Consider the following 21,292-nt stretch of genomic DNA (forward strand, 5'->3'; position numbering starts at 1 on the left):
GCACAAAAGGAAATAACACCACGCACCGCAAAACACAAACAACGGGACAGGTTATGTCAGTCCTAAAGAGAGGTCAAATCTCCATGTACAAGAATCACCTGAAGAAATTTTCTGTTTGCACAAGAAAGATGCTATTGACTACAGGAGTCCGGGATGATCAGCACATACGACCAACCGAAGAAAGGTCAGGAGCACCACTGCAAGAGCAGCAGTGAGACAGCAGTCCCACCCAGCCTTTGGTATTAGTCAGCAATCGTCACTGTGCCAGTAGTGGGAAGCACGTAAATACATACACAAACCAGGAACAGTGCTGCTTGAAACACCCCACTACTCAGTTTAGTAAGGCCTGACACGTAAGACAGACAAGTCTGCAATAGTCAGGAAGACCAGACATTATCCCAAACTGTCACTTTTCAGTCTCACCAAAAGCAGGGGTGAGCACGCTGTTTATGCGAGAACCCAAGCAGTGTCCTCACGCTGCACAGCTTTTCCAAAGGGTTTACCCATCAGAACAAAGGTGCGTTCTTCTCTCAAATTCCACGGGCACCAAAAAACACAAAACAACAACATGCTACAGAACGGGGCCCAGGCACGTTCTCACATCCTCTCTACCCGAGCAGTTACAATTCACAGCTTGCCTACCATTATCGGACAGGAGGCATCACCTTGGCTTGTTTGGGCGGATACCGTTTCCTTTGGCACTGCCAACATAAATTGGATTAATCACCAAAATATACATACATATTTCAAACACGCTTGTTGAGTAATTTCAACTTAGTTAATTTGCTGAATAAAATTTAATTTTATTTAAAAAATCTTATACACTATTATTCACCTAGCCCTAGTTGTGAACAGATTCTCACTTCTGAAAATAAACCACATTCTAGTCAATTCATTCAACACCAAATTAAATTACTAGTACTGGATTTTTTTCTTAAAAAAAGTATGTTAAAACTTTACTTTTTTATTTTTTAAAACCTCTAAAGAAAATCTTGCAGTTTTACAGAAACGTTTCTTTTTCAGGTTATGCTTTTTTTAAATGCCTGTTATAAATTCAGCTTGTGTAGAGTTGGTTTTTTTTCATAGATTTTTAATATGTATTATCTGCAGAGACATTGTAACAGTTCCATTTTGTGGATGAACACAAAACTTGTACAGATTTCTCATATTTGGTCTTTAGGTAAATAGTTCCCAAAAGCTGCCTAAATAAACCACTCCAAACTGTTCAGTCCATCAAGAAAATACATTTTTTTCCTTTTGTAGTGGAAAAGGAAATATAAATAATGCATCATTATTACAGAAAGTGACAAAAATGAGATTGAAATTAAGCCAACTATCTAGCTTTCACTCACCTTACTGCATGAAGAAATAAGACATTATGTGAATTGAAGACTGAACAGCAGCCTTACGTTTCAATTTAATTTTGAAATGTAAAGTGGAATCTATTACCACAATTAAAAGTGAGAAATTTCCAATACATTTTAAAATGTTCAACTGCAGAACACACACTTAAAAATTTGTTTTTATTATAATAATATGGTAGCCACTGTTAGAAAACCACAACAGCTACTCTTAATGGAGACCCCAAAAGGTCAGTGTATGACATCAAAAGTGTTACGGAGAAACTGGTCAGATTAATTTCTACGGATGGGTGCTTAAGCTTAAAAATATCGAATATACCTCTGACAAGATAATTTTACTTTCTTTTTAAAAGGACTCGTGATAAAGAATTTTATCTTTTCTAAATGAAGAACAGTCTGTTATCTTAAACATACACAATATTAAGCGAGACTCTTGTTTTACTTTAGACTGGAAAAATATGCCAGGGACAGTCAAAGTCAACACAAAGTAACAAACAGCAAAAGGTAGCAGAAAGAGAAACAGATAAGTGCAGCTCTGGTCAAATTCATAGCAGTTCTTTAACGTCAGTTAACGGCTCATTTACATTGTAATTTCTAATCAGTTACATGCAAGCCCAAAGAAGCATTTGATCACTACACATGGTAATAAAATTTGATTAAATTTATCAGGCAACTGCTAAAATATGAAAATTTGCAGATGTAATAAAGTAGCTTTATCTGAACTTTAACAGGACAGACAAAAGTAAATCATTCCATTGGTTAAAAAAACCCTACATTCAGTTTTTTACCAAACAAAATTTCACATGAAAAGTATTGTGTGATTCCAAAGTTTCCGGAGTAGAAATGGAGTGATTTGAAATGTCAAAGACCCCATTATTTTGCAAAGAAATGAAAATACACCTCAAAAATTTCTAATTCCACATGTGAACAACAAAATACTGCATATCTACCAACAACTGCATCGGGTAGGTCATTATGAAAGGCTAGCTGCCAAGATGTAGGAAATGGCTCCTTGCCTCTGTTCCCTTTAAGGAATATACAATCGTTTGAAACCAGTTCACACTAAGCGCTTATCATGCTGCCGTTACACTGAGATACTCAGTCCTTAAAATAATCTGATAAAGATTTTTTTAAAGCTGCAGCCCTCCCCAACACTGTATTTCTCAGTGTACACAGTTCAGTAGGGGGCAGGGAGGAGCGGGGGTCACAGCCTCTGGAACAAGATGTTTTGCAGTTTGACTTTAAATTACCAAGTTTTAAGGCCACCTGTGTTGTTTGTTTTTTGTTTTTGTTTTTGTTTTTTTTCAGTGCTGAAAGTTGAAGTCTGATCACAGGGCCCCTTTCCCCACTGCGTGAGAACATGTTCCAACATTTTAGGTGTTATATTTAAGTGTCTCCTTTTGGCACCATGGAGTTTATTTTAAAAAAAAAAAGGAAGAAAGAAAAAAAGAAAACTCCTCTAAGTTTCTAGTTCTGGCTGCCTTTATCGCTCACTGCCACAGACGGGGTGTCCACGTTAACTGCTATGACTATGCTCTCTCCATCTTCTGTTTTGATACGTTTGAGTTCCTGCTGTTCCGACTGGTCTCCATTCTGGCGCTTTGTTGGAAGAGATGCCGATGCAGACGCATGGGTTGCTAACATATGCAAAGGACTTGCAGCAGCTGCAAAAAGATAATAGAAATTTCAGCACCCTAATCCTTGTCAAAACAGATGATACTGAAAGCAAATTTGCATTTTCATCAAAACGATGGAGTTCCTTTCTTTGTACTATGGTGGGTATCAGCAATCTCAGTTGAGATTCAGGTCCTTTTGTTTAACCTTTGTACAAACCTGGAAGACACTGCTCTAAATCACTCAGCAACCATACAGGTATGGACAAAGGTGGGAGAAAGGGAAAGTATCTCGATTTTGTTAATGTGGAGCTAAGGACAGACAAAGATTAAACGATTTAAAGCCAATCTACACAGTAATTTGTGACAGACCTGGGAAGGGAATTCAAGATCCCCTTTGAGGAGGTCTGGCCATGTCTACGGATCATTGCAGAATGCTTGGCTGGGAAGGAGAGCAGCACCACGCCACACTCATCTCTAGCCACGAGTTACTAAACAAAAGCTATGCAATCCACACTGCCAGGAGATGCAGACAACTCAAGCATCAATTCTTTTTTGACAGATAGGCACTTACCCACGGTGTTAGACCACTGCCTTTTTCCTTACAAGAAGGGTTGGGAAATGACCTGATTAGATTCAAGAGCACAACTGAACTATACTGACAGAGATGTACATAGCTCAAACGTGCTACACCAGATCTTAATCTTTGTCATTACATGGACAAAACAGTACACCAGTCACCATTAACAGGCGAGTGCAGTCCCCTCGATCTTCTGAGACGTCCAAAGGTTCTTTCCCTCTACTTGACAGGAGTCTGTTTCTCGCTATCAACTCTGACTTTATTAAACCAACTATTCAAATGTCAGTTTCATTTAAATTTCAAATACAAAATACTAACAACATATTAATTTGTTCATTGCATTTCAAAAAAAATTATCTAAACATTATCAATCAACCTGCTTTGCACACACAAGCTCCCTCTCCTGAGCACCACAGCTTTGCAGGAGCTGAAACGTGAAATGTATAAGGAAGTTGTTATATTTGTTCTTAGTAAACTATCCTAGAGAATACCTGGACTATCACAAGGGCAAGTAAGCAAACTGTTTTGTATTTAGTATGCATTTGTAGAACAAATACTTCAGAAAATATTTCATGTGACTCTCTGCTCAATTCTGACCAAAAAAGGTGCATATCAGGTCTGGCAGTAACTGCTTTTGCTTTACTTACACTGAAATGAAGTGGAAGCAGACAGAACACTGACCTATAAATATTGAACTTTAGTAGGAGAACCAATGTCAGAGATGGAAGAAGAGTAAAAAAGAAACAAAACAAATAATTCACTCCATTATTAAGATTTTACAGCAGAAATACATGTAGAAATAGTTTTAGGCTATCTCATATCAATTTCCGTAAGCGTACTTTATGACAAAAAAGCTACTGCAGCATCAGATAGCATCTCAAAGTGAAACTGTTGAAACAATCTCTATGCACCTGCAGACCAAACAAAACTGAATACATCTGTTTAAGTTATGATAAATCCTGAACAATGAAAATTGTGATAAAAGTACTGCTACCTAGTTAGACCGCTGCATCTGAGAGGGGAAAGAGGGTACGTAGACAGAAGAAGAATCTCAAAATCTTGGAGAATTCTCATTCATTTTAGTGCCTTGCTCTTGTACAGGTTCAATAAAAACAGAAGAAAAAGATAACTGCTCAAAAAGCCAGTCTGTCCTGCCTTCTTGCTGGTTGGTTCTTGACAAATCATCTGGGGAGCAGATACCATTTTAATGGCATTGTCTTACAGGAACTTATTTTAAAAGTTGTTTATATCCTGGGTTTAATGATGAGAGGTTGGTCACCACTAAATACATGGCTGTAATGACTACAAAGAGAATAAATAGCTCTTCAAGTAATCATCACTGAAGAGAAATGCTGGTTCTTACCAAGAGGGAGAGAACGAACTCATACAAGGCCATAATCAAAATTTTCTGTACAACTTAGTTTTCAGTACAACTACAAGATACACGAGAACATTTCAAAAATTCAGCAGCAACCACTTGTATAAAGCAACAGAACATCTTGACACAATACATACCAGTGTTGCCCTGTCCTTGGATCGCAGTGGTGATAGGTACTATGTGCGTTCCGTTCTGCGTTACAGTTTTTATTGGTAGCTGGTGTTGACCTAGAGGTGCCTGTTGCACTATGGTAACTGTCTGTAAGGGGGTGGTCTGAGATGTCTGAATGATACGACTAGCAGCTCCTATTGTAGCATGACTAATAGCAGGTATAGGCTCCACTTTAACTGAAAAACAGATGATAAAACATTGGTAAAGACAAGAAAGCATTAAAAATTCATTTACTTTTACTACATCAATCCTCAGTGAAGATGTATATCATTTAATTACCAGCTACAAGATGCATGAGAAATTACAATGCATTTCAAGTACTGCACTTCAATCTGGAAGTAAATTTCAAATAATAATCCTTCTGTATAAAGACCTCCCAAGAGCAACTAACCCCCCAGGTTCTCACCTTTTACTTCCTTGTGATCTCCATTCTCTTGAGGTTCTACCTTGGGCTGGGTTACCATCGCAGCTTGCGTGACTACTGCCTGTCCAGCTACAGTGTAAGTGTTTGCTGGTGCTAATCCAGTCACGTTTGTGACAGACACAGCTGGTATCTGGTGAACAACATGAACTGTCTGAACTACAGGCTGCTGGGATGTTGATGTTGTCACAGGAGTTGCAACAGTGTAGGTGACGGGTTTAATAGTTTGTGGTAGCTGCCGTTGTACAGTAATTAAAACTGGTTGGCTAGATAGAGGTGATCCTATCAAGAAAGAGACAAAAATTAGACTGCTAATTTTAATTATTTCCTTTAAGCCAGTCATTCTTTTAACTTAATGCTAAAGCCTCATAAGATTAACAACCTTCTTCATTAATGCCTGAGTGATCCAAAAGATAAAAATGGACAATGAAGATCATGCCACACGGCTATTCAGTGCTGGGTTAGCTTGGTACAAGCTGTAACCATTTGGGCAACAGCCCCCTTTGCCATGCCCCTGCAAATGCAACTGTACTGCCAAAGCTACGCTTAATATTCATTCCGTAAAACTACCTTCCGTAGATGGGAACTAACGTGTGCTTCATGTACTGTGTGGAGGACCTCTGCAGTGGCAGAACTAACAGCTTCCTAGGCTGGGGATGCACAGTCTCTGCTAAGGACTGGTTGCCTTTGTCACAGAATGGTCACTGCTACTTTTGTAGGTGCATCACCAACAAAACGGATGGCAAAAGTATATCATCTAAACAAATAGATATGTATTCCATCACACTTTGCCCTCACTTTTTTGTTTTTTGTTCTTTTGTGTTTGTTTTTTTTTTTAAAAAAGGAAAATTCTTATCATGCATATTTGTTCACTCTCTTTAGCCTTGCAACTCTTTCAATCCCCAGCATTGAAAGGTTGAAATGACCACAGGTGTATGCAAGACATTTGCTTATTTCTGTAACCCCCAGTTAATTTATTTATTTTTCTAAACCAGAAAGAATATGTTGTTTCCAAAGGAAGTTGACAACTATTGCAAGACAGGACAGTCCTATACAGGACAGAAGCACAATCCCTGCTTAGTAATAAAGCCATTAAGGGTTCTGATACACACAGATAATGCAGCCTGCACGTCTGCAAACAGTTATTTACCCACTACGTTTACATGCTTTACAGTGATTGCTCTAAATGTGAAGGGCTTAAATATTTACTGATTTTTGGTGTACATGCGAAATCTTGGTAGCGTGTGCATATATATATATTTACATTATATATTAGCCCTCTCCCATCTCCAACCCCCAAATGCTTATTTCAGGATTCCTCACCTGGGGCACTCTGTGCAAATCGTGCTTCTTGTATTACCGCTAGTTTTGGCTGGATAGCACTAGGCTCAGGTTCCATTGGGACTGGAGATCCTTCCCGGGACAGACTCTCGGGGGTCTGGACTCCACTGGAGTGCGCAGACAACACTCCAGAGTGATTAGGAGAGGCTGGGGCACTTCTGCATTTAAAAATGAAAGCAGCAGCTGATGTGTTTTAACTTCTGAACTGTGACAGACAGTGACCTTCCTCTACAGAGACTGTAACACACACTGCCCACAGGAGGGCACCTCTGCCTTCTGGCAAGTACAGTTACAACCCAAAGCAGTTTTGATGATCTTTTAAAAAGCTTTTGTTAAACAAGAACAGAATTTAAAAGCAAACTTCAGGTATAGTTAATGGAACAGAAGTGGCTGGATGCCTTCTTAATGTGACTCTCTACACAATCTGTGAAACATGAACATTTCTGGTGGAGAAGGATGGTGAGCAAATCTGTCTAAAGGGCAAGCCAAAAAAATGCACCAGCAGAAAGGCCATAACTTCACAAAGGGAATAAGTAAAACCCTTGTATTTTCCCATCACAAATTCTGCTTGAACATTATCAAACTAGATGCATACTTGTCATTTCTAAGTTCAACAAAATGGTAGCTGGTTTTTGATAATTTTCTTTGCCGACTGATTTAAAGTGCAGTAGATGGCAGTTAGAAATTAAAATTATAATTCTGTTAAAAAAAACAACAACAACAACAACACAACCCAAAGGTACAGCAAGGCTTGCTTACATTAACAATCTGACAGTTAGTTATGCAAATTGAGTCAGTTCTTTAACACTAAAAACAATCAATAAAAACAAACCTAGTGTTTTGGCAGCCTCCTCTTAAATCATACAGAATTCAAATAATGAGTCTGGATGAAATTAAATTACTAAACTTGTGACTGTATCCAAAACTATCAAGTCTGTATCAGCCTGAAGATTAAACAACAGCCATAGTCTTTTTGTTCATCTGTTTTTCCTTACCTAGAAGAGAGTGGTCCCAGAGGGGTTCTAAAGCAAGGTACTCCCCTAGGCCGCCTTTTCCTAAAAGCCTGCTCTATTAATTTGCTTTCAGAGGCAGGGTCTATCCTCCAGAATGAGCCTTTGCCTGGTTCTTCCTGGGAACGTGGTACTTTGATGAAATAACGATTCAGAGAGAGATTGTGACGTATTGAATTCTATGGAACATAAAAAAATATGTAGAATTCATATAACTTTTTCAAGTCAGAATGTGGCCTACTGCAGCAGTTTGTACTACAGGAGACTCGGGGTTCAGCTCTTTCATTCCTTAATTCAACAGGAGTCAGAACACTGCCAAGGCAGTGCCATAAACCTGGAAGGACTCTTGCATTTTTCAAATCTTTGCCAACAGTTAAAAACCAGTATGTTAACGTGAAACACGGTGATTGCAACAAACTGTTAGAACACTACAAATACTTGAGCATAATGCAGTGTAAAAAAAAAAATCAAGAATTAGCAGTCCTCATAAACCACCCTTCCCCAGGTGTCAAGGAATATATCAGGTTGTACTACGAGGGCCAGCAAAATACAGAATATGCTGATTCTGATTTTACACGATTCCCCTCTGTTACTGTTCCACAATACAGAAAGAGAAGGTTAAATTACACAAGATCGAAATACAGCTAGATTGTTGGGAGTTGACCCACAGCCCAGTCTGTCTCAACAGAGGAGCCAAGGATTTAGTTTGTCTAGAAAAACAACAAACGGCAGTGGGTCCTAAAACAGCTCTTCAGTAAGATCTCTGCCACTCCGCTCTAGTTTGCGCATTACTTTATCCTCACTTAGCTGTAACACACACAACCCTGATCAAAAAGATGCAGAAAACTGCTAACGCTCTGAAGTATCTATCTATGCTCGGCTTTGTGCACATGCTTTTTTAAATTTAAATACATCAACCCAAAATCTTTCAAAAACATTATCAATGAAGCAGAAGAAAGTAAGTGTAAGAATACATACTGACATACTTGTGGGAGAACAGGGGAAAATGGAGAAAAGGCTTTACATTAACAAAAGCTCCTCAAAATCCTTCTTAGACGTATGTATTCAAGACCCTGAAGGCAAATTTGGAAAACTTAAAGAAATGATAACCATGTATGGTTTCTTAAATGCAAACTGATGAAACCAGAAATGGTTTTTGTTGCCAAAAATTGAAACACAACTAGAAAGATGCCAAGAACATGTCTATAAACTGTATTTATTTCTCCGTATGCTAGAATAAAAGAGTAGATCCAAAAGTACCTGCTAAAATACATTCACAAAGAGTCCTCTAGTCAAAATGAGAGTTTTATATACTAAAGGATATAAATACCTCAACAGTACTTATTAAGGTATAGGATTTGGACATTATACACGTGTATACTCTCTGGTTTGAATAATATGCATATATGGCCTCAAATATTATTTAAAACATCAATCAGATAAATCACCTTAACTATAATCTGATACTTGAAGGCTAAAAGCTAGCAGAGCCGCTGATACATGAGGTACACCTGTTACTGTTACAGCAGTGTTTGATACCACTAGTGACTGAACAGCATCTAATTTTCAGCTATTTTTTTTTCAGCTTTATTTATTGATTTAGGAACAGGTGCTAATTATTTATTCCAGAACATACGTCTGCTGTGTCTATTATCCTGACTTTGTTAAGCATTCTACATCTAAATGAATACACTGTTCTAAGACGGAATTCTTTAACTGTGCGTTGCAATGTATGCGTGGTTCCATGATGCTTACATAAGGAAGCATTATACACACAGATATTCAACATATTTCAGAACAGGAAGCAAAAAGCAGACCAACATTTCATAAACAGAATCCTACTGCTAAAACAGATCTGTTAGTATGACTGCAGCCAGAATTCTGCATTATGTGAGAAAGGGAAAAAAATCTTCTAGGTACTTCCTAGCCAGAACAAGAGTTAAGTCCTTCACTAGCCAAACCATTAAGCAAAAAGTTTGTAGCAGTGACATTCCCCATTAACCTTAGAATTCTCGTTAAGAATGATTCAACTTTCACATAGACTCTATGACAAATAAGTATGTGATTAATATTTAAAATCTATTCCTCCATGAGAGGTCATGTACTCTTTAGTCTTCTATTGTAGAGCAAGCAGCGTATTAACACTTCCTCGCTTTCCCCCTCCCCCAGTCTCTCCAAATTTTACTTCCCTGAAATAACTCCAGAGCATGCCTCTGTTGCAGATCATGACTGTACTAAGAGCAACACTGTGAAACTGATACTTGGTGATCGACAGGGCAGTCTGAACATTACATGGGCAAACTGGCCAGTCCTGCTAATTGTGCTCTTCTGTCCTTCACTGAAACTAAAAACAGCAGCAAACGCATTGAACCTTTACATGATCTGGAAAGACTATGCCAGACTGATTCATACTCAGTTAGTCATCCTGGCAAATGCTGGGGCTGGTCTCTTTAAAAAGGAAAAGAAAGCAGAAATCAATTCTACAGAATTGAAGGGTTTGGGCTAACTCAGTACAGAATCAGTCAAGTTCACAAGTGGGCTACTGTGGAAATAAAAGGCACATAGTGCAAGATCACAACAGGTAACACATGCTTGCTCCTTCACTGTGTTGCATGGTCAAGATGCCCCCTTTGCAAATAAACCTGAACTTGTCATATTTAATATCTTAATTTTATCCTGAGATAACAATACATATGCTTATGCAGTAAGTTACGAAGCATAACCACATTCCTGGATAGCATACATATACCTAAATCCACAATGCTAACTGTCTTGCTCCCAGAAGTCTGTACGTATTGCTCCCGCAGGTTTAGAGAATACCATAACATGAATAAAGTGATATTTCAAATATCAAGTAAGGTGTATTCCCTACTTTGTTGGAGATGTTACAATCAGAAAAAAAGAGACAATTTAAATGAACACTCATTTAACAAATCCTATTTACGAAGGGCTGCTAGGCTCACCAATTGACTTATGACCAGGTACAGCTGCCAGCACTTCTCGAAACAACAACAAAAAACGTTCTAGAAATGAAGTTTACCTGCCAGCCCTTGTCTGCTGTCCTGTAGTATGGATAATTTTTAGTTATGTGCGTATAAATTCCATTTAGTGTAAGCTGCTTATCAGGTGCCATTGTAATTGCTTGTACTATTAACTGTGCATAGGAGTAAGGTGGTTTAGAGTCGTCCTACAGAAGAAAAAGAAAATCTGGGTCAATAAAATTTCAAAATGTACACATCCTTTTATAAATTAAAAGGTACAAAACACAATTAACTTGATTTAAGGTAATTTTGGACAACTGAAATCTTCAAGCAGAAAAACTACAACAATTGTGCTCTTCTGTTTAGTAGATTTTAAGATAAGACTAAAACGTGGAGAAACAAACATTAAAGAATTTTCAAACGCCTATAAACAGATATGTAACTGTATACACATACAGCCCCTCTCCAAAGGTGAGGGGGAAGGGAGGTGTCAAAATAAATGTCATGTCTAATCACAAAACCCTAAAAATTAAAAGTTGGAAAAAACAAGAAGTTGAATTGTGACTTAGTGCATATACTCTGGTAACAAAATTAGTATTTCAAAAGTATTGCATTCAGTTAAGACTTAATTTATGGTTTTGATTTCAAGCAATGCTTACCTTTGGGCTATCTCCACCCGATGCTTCCTTGTCATTTTCTGACTGTGAATTGTCAGCCATTAAATGTAGGTCAGATGGTATTACACGACTCATTTTGTACCCTGAAGAGCCTGCACCACGAGGGCTAGATGGGCAGGAATTTGCAGCACTGTAGAGCATAAAAAGAAGATCCTACTATTTTGTTATACAGTATATCACCACATTATATTTAATCAAAAAGCTCTTATTGCAGAAAAGGCCACTACCAGCACTTCCAGAGCACAGTTAAAGGCCTGTCAGTATTTCCAATATAAACCCCCATTTTCCAAGCCTTTCTAACTCATCCATGAGAATTAAAATCACTGCGGGAAGAAACCTGTCAAATGAAGCTCAGGCTTTGCTCCTCAAAGGAAAAAGGATTAACTGATCTATTAGGTTGCACTTTATTCGTGTAAGATTTGCCAACAGAAAGGTCCGTTTTAAAATGAGCGGTTGCTTATGTATTAAGCCCCTCATTTGAAACAAGAAACATATCTTGCCTGAAATTTCTGCCATATGTTTGTATTTAGTCTGCTCAAAAAAGATCCTCTCCTGTGCAGTATTTTTGCACAGTTGAGAAAATATAACAAGCAGTGAGGCAAAAAATGATTTTCATTGAAATCTAAAACATTATTTTAACTGTTTGCAGGTGTGTTCATATACATACACAAACATAGATGTGTATAAAAATTCTGAACTCTATAAATAGGCTGCTTCAGCACTGACTTAATCTGATTTCACTCAGTATTAGGTCAACAGAGCAAATACACTGTTACAAAGTAAAACTACCAATTGAAGGAAAGAAGTGGATCTGGATACCTCACATTTCGCCATGGGTCACAGAAAAACAAAGCTAAAGTTGTGTTAATTCCACTGAACATTTTCCTAATGGTTGTTCCCCTGCCTCACAGGAACTACAGCTGCACAAAAATGGTCTTCCTTCTACAACTTCCATTTTGCCAACAAGAAAGAGACACTCAGTGGGCAATGTCTGCGTCGTTCCCTGAAAAAACACTGTCAGCTCTCTACAAGGGCACATACTTGGCAGAGATTTGTATTGCAACTGATTTCAGCAGAGTCCACAGCAATTCTAAAACGTAACTAAGAATTAGAATGGCAAAGGCTGCAGTGCCCCCAGAACCAGCCTATCCCCAAAGACAATTTTTAACCTAACTTGAATCTATGGTTTCAAACAAAGAAAAAATAAAGCTAGAAAACAGCATTTGGATTTACACAATAACGCTTTAATAAATTGACATCTGCCAAGTTTTGTTTATGTCTGACCTTAAGGTTTCTTGCTATCTCCCTCTGTACGTAAAGAAACATGGCAGGCACTACAGACTGGGCAATATATTTAAAGAAATTATTATTGGACTTGAGTTTCACATCATTGGAAATCCAGCACTAATAATTTGCCCCCAGTGATATGCTATACAAAGGGGACTGGATTTTTGATGTGTAGTATGGAAGAATCCTTGATTAGAGCCAAAACATGCAATTTTATTTTATTTTATTTTTTAAATATAGGTCACTGCTGTTCTGTGTTTTTACATATCAACTGACAACATCCTTCTCCTGAGCTCACTTTAGCATATATTGACAAAGCGACACATATGGTATAATCAAAGCAAGTTTACAGGTCTTCTATAAAACAGGATGATTTGAAGAGAAACTGTCATGCTTTGCTCTCAAAATAGACTCAAAACTGTCATTTTTTTTTTGTTCGTAATAAACTGTACTCAACAGGTGCATGAAAGCCCCAAAGAGAATTACAAAATTCATAGTGAGGCAAAGACTGTGGTGATATACGTGATATTATCTGAAATATTTATGAGCTGCTCTGTCATTTCTTGGGCAAAATATGTTTTCCCTGAATTTTAATAAGAACGCAAACCTGTTATACAGTCAAGTCTAGATCCCTTTTCTCTCTGCTTCCACTATTTATACAGATCACATTAAACACTACAACATCTCAATGTTGTATTGAGATCGCAAGAACAAAATAAGTCAATTTCGTTGCAAGTATGAAAGAAGTCAATTATCCTTACATTCATATTTGATTAATAGGATCTACATTTTTAAAGATCAGTCATTAACAGCCCTTCACTCAAATGAAGATAAAGGAAGTTAAACAACCTTCAAAAGCATGTGTGTGGTTTTGAAAAATAACTGTAAGTGAAATTTTTGCTCCTAAACCTGCTGTGAATTTTCAAAGTTCTATTTAAACTAATTTTACCAATTTGTGAGCACAGCTAGCTTATGTTTAACTGAATTTCATCCCAAATAACAAATCAAACAATGGCTACAGTTATCAAATTAAGCAGGACAAGCAAGTAAAAAGCCCAAGTTAACCTCCCTTGCAGAAGACCTCCCTACAGTGAACTCTCATGTTACACTTGATTTTAAGTAAATCCTCTGTTTACTTCCAGTAGTGACCGATCAAAACTATATCAGCTTTTGGAGTAAGAAATCAGTCTATTTTCCACACTCTAATGATAACCAAAAAATATTTTTTCTGTTGGTAAACTTCCAGGGGGACAGTGAATATCAGGATGTTTAAAATGGTATAATTGAGACTTATCTCAAGTCTTCCCATAAGCATTCAAGAGCAAAAAGCAATCTAAATCATCTGGAATGCAAATAAAACATATGTTCCTTTGTTGCAAGAATCCTGAGCAAACTGGTACACACTGATCAAATGACATTTGGATACTAAAGGCTGCTCATGCAACTATTTTCACAGGCAGCAGAGTGGTAGTTTTCTCCAAGGCAGGTTACGCTGAGCTTAACTTTTACCGCAAAAGCAAAATACTTAAAATGAAATAGAAAATTGCTTTAATTTTGTAAACACGTATTGCCCTATATTCAATGTGCGGGGTTTAAATACCTGATGGTTCCTGTGGGAGAAGGGAGAGGGCTGATCAGGTGAGCCATGTTGTCTGGAATGTTTATCGTTAAAGGAGAGATCTGGGGTTGCACAGGCTTCACTGGGGACTCCGGGGCCTCCTGTTTTTCTCTCTTTTCATTGGACAGAGCTGTGAATGTTATCTTTATGTTTGTGCTGGGAAACCTGAAAGTACAGCTGAAAAACGAAAAACAAATATGTAAGCCAGTTGTTTACAGAGAGTAAGTTTTTTTTGCATAACTTGCACGTATCACCATATTTAAAAGTTATGCTATTTACATAATTAGTTGTATCCACCTTCATTTTACCAATCATAAAGATCAACGTGACCAGAAAAAGATCCCCACGTAAATAACTTTAGAATTTGCAAATAAATTTAAGTAAATACAATTATCTGTAACAAGGGCAGTTTGTTTGTAATTGCTAAATTTCCTGAGGTTCATCCTGATCTTGCAGCTATCCCTAAAAGAAGTACTATTTTGAAGACAAAAAGCTATTATTTTGTGATGTCAAAGAATGGCTGCTGCAAACCAACAAGTATGTCCATGATAATCAAAATTAATCAGGAGCATAAATGTTTGCAAATCTGAGGCCTAACCAGCTTCATAGACTGCTCTAACTAAAAGCTCTGATTTCTCCTCTCTTAAACACGTTAAACTAAACTCCTAGCAGTCCTAATTCTGATCATTTTCAGGGTATACAGCAGCTGCAGCGCCACATTCAACTATCCATCATGTAAAGGTGATTTTAAAAGCGAAATTCAATAAACTTTCAAATTTCATATAGCACCAAGTATTGCACCCCTAAATTTAAAGACTTATTATAACCGGAATATGATTGAAATTAACTTCATGGTGTTTTTTTGTTTGTTTTTACAGGTGGAAAATAAAATGCAATTAATGCACCTTTGGACATTTTCCTTTTTTCATCCCTCTGTGTAAGCATTTAGCAGTTAACCCAATTAAAGGGAACAGGCTATTTATAACTTCTGAGTAAATAAACAGGTTGAGCAAACAAGAAACTTAATTTTCTCTCAACAAAAGCATTTACAGAAACGCAGTTCAAATAACTTTACTATCTCCTTTCTTAATTAAGCTGCTAGCCTACACTCAGCACTAAATCCCACGACTGTATTTACACACCTCTTCCACATGAGGAAGAGGACTTCCCAGTCATACATTACCTAGAAACAAAGCTTAGAAAATGTTTTTAAAGTGATTTTGTGTAGACCTGGTTTTATAAAGGAGGGAAGCTATGATACTGGAACAGACCTAAGAAATGTAGCTATGAATGCAAGATACGGACTGCAAACAAAAGCCATCATTTCTCTGAAAAAATACATTGAACGTGAATATGATGCAAGAATTGGAAGGAACATTAAGCTGAAGAGTAGTCTTAAAAACATTAATTCTCACATGCTTTGGTTTCTGTTTCTTAAAGGATGTTTAGAAAACAAAGAAAACATTTGATTTTTACTACATTTCTTGTAACACACACATGTTGCAATGATTCTTTTTTCCTACAATCCACACCCAAGCATGAGGAAAAAGAGAAAGGAGCAACAACGACCTTCCTCTTCCCTCCTACTTCTCAGTATGGGCTACGTCCGAATTTAACAGGTGACCTATTTCTGAAACATGCTCAACATACTAAATTAGGAACAGAATCCACACCAAAAAAAACATAGATGCATTTCACTGGGAAAGTTGTGGACCAATTTGTGTTTTTTTATTTTTTATTTAGTATCCTCAGAAGCAGCTCACTACTGTGCTTTTTCCAGTAGAAGTATTTTCTGCCTGTATTGTTTCAGCAATCATTGAAAGAGGTCTCAGCTGTTTGGCTACTAAAAATGTTTTCCAAACATTTCAGTTCATCAGCAATAATGACACCACCACTCCCCAAGTTTATGCCAGAAGAGGGCAGCCAAAGGGGACCTTTTTGCTGAAGACCTTATCAGGGAGATTAAGTAAAAATCGCTGTGGGAAACTCAACAGCAATATTTCTTTGACAGAGACAGGCTCAAACTTCAGAATCACCTGTTTGACATATTTTACAAGGCTAGTCCATACCTGCAGACTTACTACAGACCAAGCTTATTTCAACCTAAAAGAAACGCAGGAGGCAACTGGACGTGACTTTAGATTCTCATTCACTGGCTCAGGGCCTTGGGGCCAGCAGCAAATAAGGACCAGCCGGTGTCCCCCGGTGCCGGGCATGGTGGGGAGAAGGTGGGTCTTAGAGCTTAAACACGTACCACAAATACACACACACAAGGCTCCCAATGTTCCGCATCAGTATGCACACAAACAGCTCCCTTCTCACACTACTGCACTGCCCTCAGGTATTATCTGCCCTGTGGGCATCTTTTGCAAAAAAGATAGGGAGGATTGCTCATAGATGAGACTAAAGCAGAGATTCCAAAGCATAGCTGACAAATGCTGGTCCCAAATGTCAGCTGGCTTTGGGAAAGAAAACAAAACCAAAGGAGGAGCTTTGACTACCTGCAGGTACAGTAAAGGTTATAAAAGGTATAGGTTATAAAAGTGCCACGAATCCAGTTTTAATACCAAACCCAAAGGTGTCACTACTATAGTTCACGTTTCACACGCTGAGTCGAAGGACAGCGTTGCTGAGGCATTGCTTACACATCGCTCTCTGGCTCAAACATGTGAGCACCTGAATCGTGTTATCAAATACCACATCTGTCAATTGATTCATGTTTGCAAGCAGGTTTTTAATAGAAGCATATTTTTAATAACTGGAATATGGCCAAAAAGCAAAACAAGAAGCGTCTACTAACCAACAGATTTTCTATGTAACTTGCAGTAATGCAAACATACTGCATTTACTTCCAAAATCAGAACCAAGTTGGTTTGGGCATATTCTTGAATTAAACCATGGCCTAAAACCCCACAGCACACCCAGAGGCAGAGACTTGCTCGAACATTTAGTCTATAGCAAGCTGAAGTAGATTTTACTCACTCTTTTAAAGTGTTTACAATAGTTTTATGATGTGCTAGCACATTATGGTTGGTATAGAATAACCTCATCTATACAACCCACTTTAAAAGAATAAAACTGAAAAAATAAATGCGTAGTACTGGAAACTGCCACTCTATAGATCACTTACTCAACTAACCCCTATTCCTCCTTTACAGGCTGATGCCACTCAGGGTAGGAAATCAACAGAGCCACCACTGGACCAACAGAAAAAAAAAAGTTTACAAAACATCTGTGTTTAAAGAGTTACTAAAGACTTACATGATGAAACACTTGTGTGGTAGGTATCCAAGTGAAGAAAACAAACAGACTATTTAACTGATGTGCCGCTGTTGCAGTGTATGTATTTCAAACAACTACTCACAGTACCCACATTTGAGTAATTTCATGTGTTTACTATGAAAAGTTCTTGTGTTGTACTTCCTACAGAGCATCAAAAAGGAGGGCAGATATTTACGATCTAGGAAACTGCAGCAAAGGTGTCACACTTAAAATGCAACTCATGATCCTAATTTTCTTTAGAAAAGTTCCTTCTGGATTAACTACTGGAAAAGGTGAGACGGGGAGGATAGATGAGCAGCATCTAGCCATTTCCAACAATTCCTTAGAAAACCATTCCTACCTGTACAGCTCCCAGCAAAACAGAGACCTGCTGATCCGGGCACTACCTCTACTGAGAACGCTTAGCAACTTTGTAGGGTGCTGGCTGTCTTTACTTCTAGTTCTGTCACATCCGTATTTCTAATATTTCCTCACTTTCCCTCAGCAGTTCCGTCTGTACTGCAGGGAGAAGCTAATTATACACCTGTAGTTCTGCCTGTACGAAATTACTGTCTGATTGGAAATGAGGAAATGTTCTGTCTCCATCTGGGGAGCTAAAACACAGAAGCAAGAATTCAATTTCCTCCATAAGCCCCGCAATTAAACTCACTGCCTTGGTATCCTTTGAATCAGTCCATTCTCACTGCCTCTTAAAAACCAAGGCAGAAATTGGACAGAAGCCGCTCTCCTGCAGTCCTACTATCAGCACTTCTAGATTCTCCATTCAAATAGATTATGGGGGCTCAACATTAATAGCTCCGTACGTCATAGTACTCCCAACACTCCTGTTCAATTCCTTCACTTGGATAATGCCACTGAACTCCAGTAACTTTAAGGATCCCCCTAAGTTTTAAACAGACTGAGAATAACAACAAGATGCGAGGTTTCCAAACCCTTGCTTACTAAGAGCCAAGGAAAGCCTCAAACTTTCACATTTAAAAGGTAAGAAAAAAAGAACCCAGCCAGCATCTGGGAGATTTGTTTATTTATTTATTGCCAATTTTTGGCTTCAAATGCTTTAAATATCAAGCATAGACAGCAGGGTAGCTCACCTCCAGGAGGAACTGAGGTAATTAACATCACCTGAACCACCAGACTTCCTCCAGCTTAGGCTTCCTTTGACAATACAGCAGGCCAATATGATGCTGTTCATTCCTCCCTCTCCTCCCCAGTTTGACCAGCAGCCTAGGAAAACAGAAACCATCGCACCTTGAGATAGGGCCTCCCTTCCAGGGAAGGGAGATTCACAACAAACCCCTTCTCTAATGCCTCCTGCCTACCTAATTCTCACTTAAGACCCATGTCCTAGCTGCTCTCTCCCCATCGCTCCAATAAAACCAATCTACACGACCAATTACTTAATTTATACTCCTGGTAGAAGATGCGCACATTTTGAAGCTTAAGTTGCCAGTGAGATACTATGATGCACAGTTCCAAGTGCATATTTGACTCAATTGCATTTTAAAAGTCAAACAAAAACTGTTTTCTACATCATTCACAAAGGACAAATGAGAAACTGAGTTTGGAAGGGACTTCTGAAGGTCTCTAGCCCAACCTCCTGCTGACAGCAGGGCTACTTTCCAAGTTACATCAGGTTTTTCTGGGCCTTGGCTTATCAAATTTTGAAGCATTCAACAGATGGAGTTGGGCAATCCATTCCTGTAATTAGCCACCCTAATGGTGAAAGGTTTTTCCCGTTTGTCAGGGTATAACTCTTTAGTTGCAACTTGTTACAGCCATCCATCCTCAGACTCTGATCCTCTCAGCGCTGCCTTGCCCCATCTTTCCCATAACTGCACTTCAGGCAGGGACAGACTGCAATGAGATCCACCTCTGGGCTTCTCCACGCAAAAGGAATCCAGATCCTCTCCTTGTATGCCGTGTGCTGGTTCCCAGAGCACCTCAGCAGCCCTCCGCCACCCCCTCCAGTCTGTCTTTTTGCTGTTGTTGCATTTTTGGGGGCCCCAAAGCAGACACAGTTACTGCCCAGCACAAGGCCAGCCTCCATCATCACAAGGGCGCAGCGCTGAAACGTGTGCGGCTGCCCCTCTGCCAGGACCTCCACGGTTCCTCCTCGGCAGAGCTGCTCCCAGGCGGGCATTTCCCAGCCGAACCCACCCCAGATGCAGGATTTGGTTTTTGCCTTTGCTGAGCCTCACAAGGTGCCCGTCGTCCTTCCCTCCAGCCTGCCACCGTCCCTCTGAGCACCAGCCCTGCCCTGGTGCTGCCTGCAAGCTGCTCAGGGTGCTCTCCGCCCCACATCCCAGGTCACTGAGCCCAGTCCTGCAAGGTCAGAAAGCTACACAAGGGTCCTGCTTCATCTGTGCTGTCCTAACTGACGTCTGCAAATGAAATCCAAGACCTGCAAGTCAAAACTGGGCGGCATTCAAACATCCATGGGAACACGGCATTTAGAAATTGTGTGTGTGGCCTCCTGCTAATGGGCAAATGTCAGCATGCAAGAACACGGTCCCCAATTCCATCTTTTCTCCATTTGCTGCTCCATTTATTATTTCCATCACAACAGATTATTAGGAAATTAATTATGTATTGAACTAGAACTAACAGTTATTTTTAACAGATTTTTAAATAAGCAAGGCTTAAAAGATGTCTTTATAAATACTGCCATAATACAGTGGAGAAAAAAAAAAGACAGCAAGTTGAAGCACAATTACATACAAATTCAGTCTCTGTAAAGTCTGTGCATTGTGCCTTTGCATCCTGAGAAAAGGTGCGTCTCTGCAGAAAGAGCTGAACTTGGCTCCTCTCGCAGCTCAAAGTGACGCGTGCAAAACACTCACAAATCGGTAAGAAGGGCTGCGACTCCATCTCTTGGAGAAACCTGAAAGCAGTAACCCCTGTCAGCTCAGAGAAAAGTAATTCCATTGCCAAGGAGAAAGTGTTTTCTACGTTCTCCAGAAGAAACGATTACTTTTCCTAGCTTTCTCATCTTCTGAATATTATACCAAAAGCTTTCCAATAGTTCAACACCAAGAACAGGCATACTAAATTATTCACTTTCAGAATTTATTTTTAAGACTTTGGTCTATGATTAATTGAACTCAGATTAATTGAAGTCAGTACTGCTGCACTTTCCAGAACAAAATCACCCTCTTTAGACCTACACAGAAGCAACAGAAACAAAACTTATTAATAACACAAATTGAACTGAACTGCTTTAAAACGCAGTCAAAATTCTAAGGAAAAGTACCCACCAGTTAAAAATCTGGGTTTCCAAACTAACAGTGAAGGTAGAATTATAAATCCATCAAAGAGTCACAGTGAAAGCTCCCTGAAAACAAATAAAACTAAGAAGTTATTATTACTAATAAAATATAGGTTATTAAAAAAACTTGCACAATTTTTATAGTAAGGATTTCCTTGAGTTTTTAAACACAAATAACGGTTCAGAGATTTCTTTTACAAAGTATTTTCTAGGAGTTCACAAAAAGATATTCCTGTAAAATTTTCCTATAATAAGAAAAATGCTGGGAGTATGGTTAACTTTGTAACAGGTACACTGAAGCACAGTG

General features: G+C 38.7%; 1 protein-coding gene across 2 annotated transcripts in view; it reads right to left on the reverse strand.

Annotated features, from left to right (window-relative positions):
• Positions 1 to 1,785: 1,785 nt before the first annotated feature.
• The window catches only part of FOXK2 (forkhead box K2), a 46,957-nt gene continuing 27,450 nt past the window's right edge, over positions 1,786 to 21,292 (reverse strand). Inside the window, exons 1-9 of one of the 2 annotated variants that reach the window (XM_050714335.1) lie at positions 18,812 to 18,978; positions 14,421 to 14,615; positions 11,516 to 11,663; positions 10,916 to 11,062; positions 7,861 to 8,054; positions 6,848 to 7,023; positions 5,510 to 5,806; positions 5,070 to 5,279; positions 1,786 to 3,025 (exon numbers count right to left, since the gene is read on the reverse strand). In XM_050714335.1, the coding sequence (XP_050570292.1) occupies positions 2,829 to 3,025; positions 5,070 to 5,279; positions 5,510 to 5,806; positions 6,848 to 7,023; positions 7,861 to 8,054; positions 10,916 to 11,062; positions 11,516 to 11,663; positions 14,421 to 14,615; positions 18,812 to 18,963 (1,716 nt within the window). In that variant the 5' untranslated portion in view covers positions 18,964 to 18,978 and the 3' untranslated portion in view covers positions 1,786 to 2,828. Of the gene's footprint in view, positions 3,026 to 5,069; positions 5,280 to 5,509; positions 5,807 to 6,847; positions 7,024 to 7,860; positions 8,055 to 10,915; positions 11,063 to 11,515; positions 11,664 to 14,420; positions 14,616 to 18,811; positions 18,979 to 21,292 lie in introns of those variants that run through there. The other variant, XM_035561848.2, reaches the window with a different exon arrangement.

Source organism: Cygnus atratus, chromosome 18 (assembly GCF_013377495.2).
Source record: "Cygnus atratus isolate AKBS03 ecotype Queensland, Australia chromosome 18, CAtr_DNAZoo_HiC_assembly, whole genome shotgun sequence".
Lineage (NCBI taxonomy): Eukaryota > Metazoa > Chordata > Aves > Anseriformes > Anatidae > Cygnus > Cygnus atratus.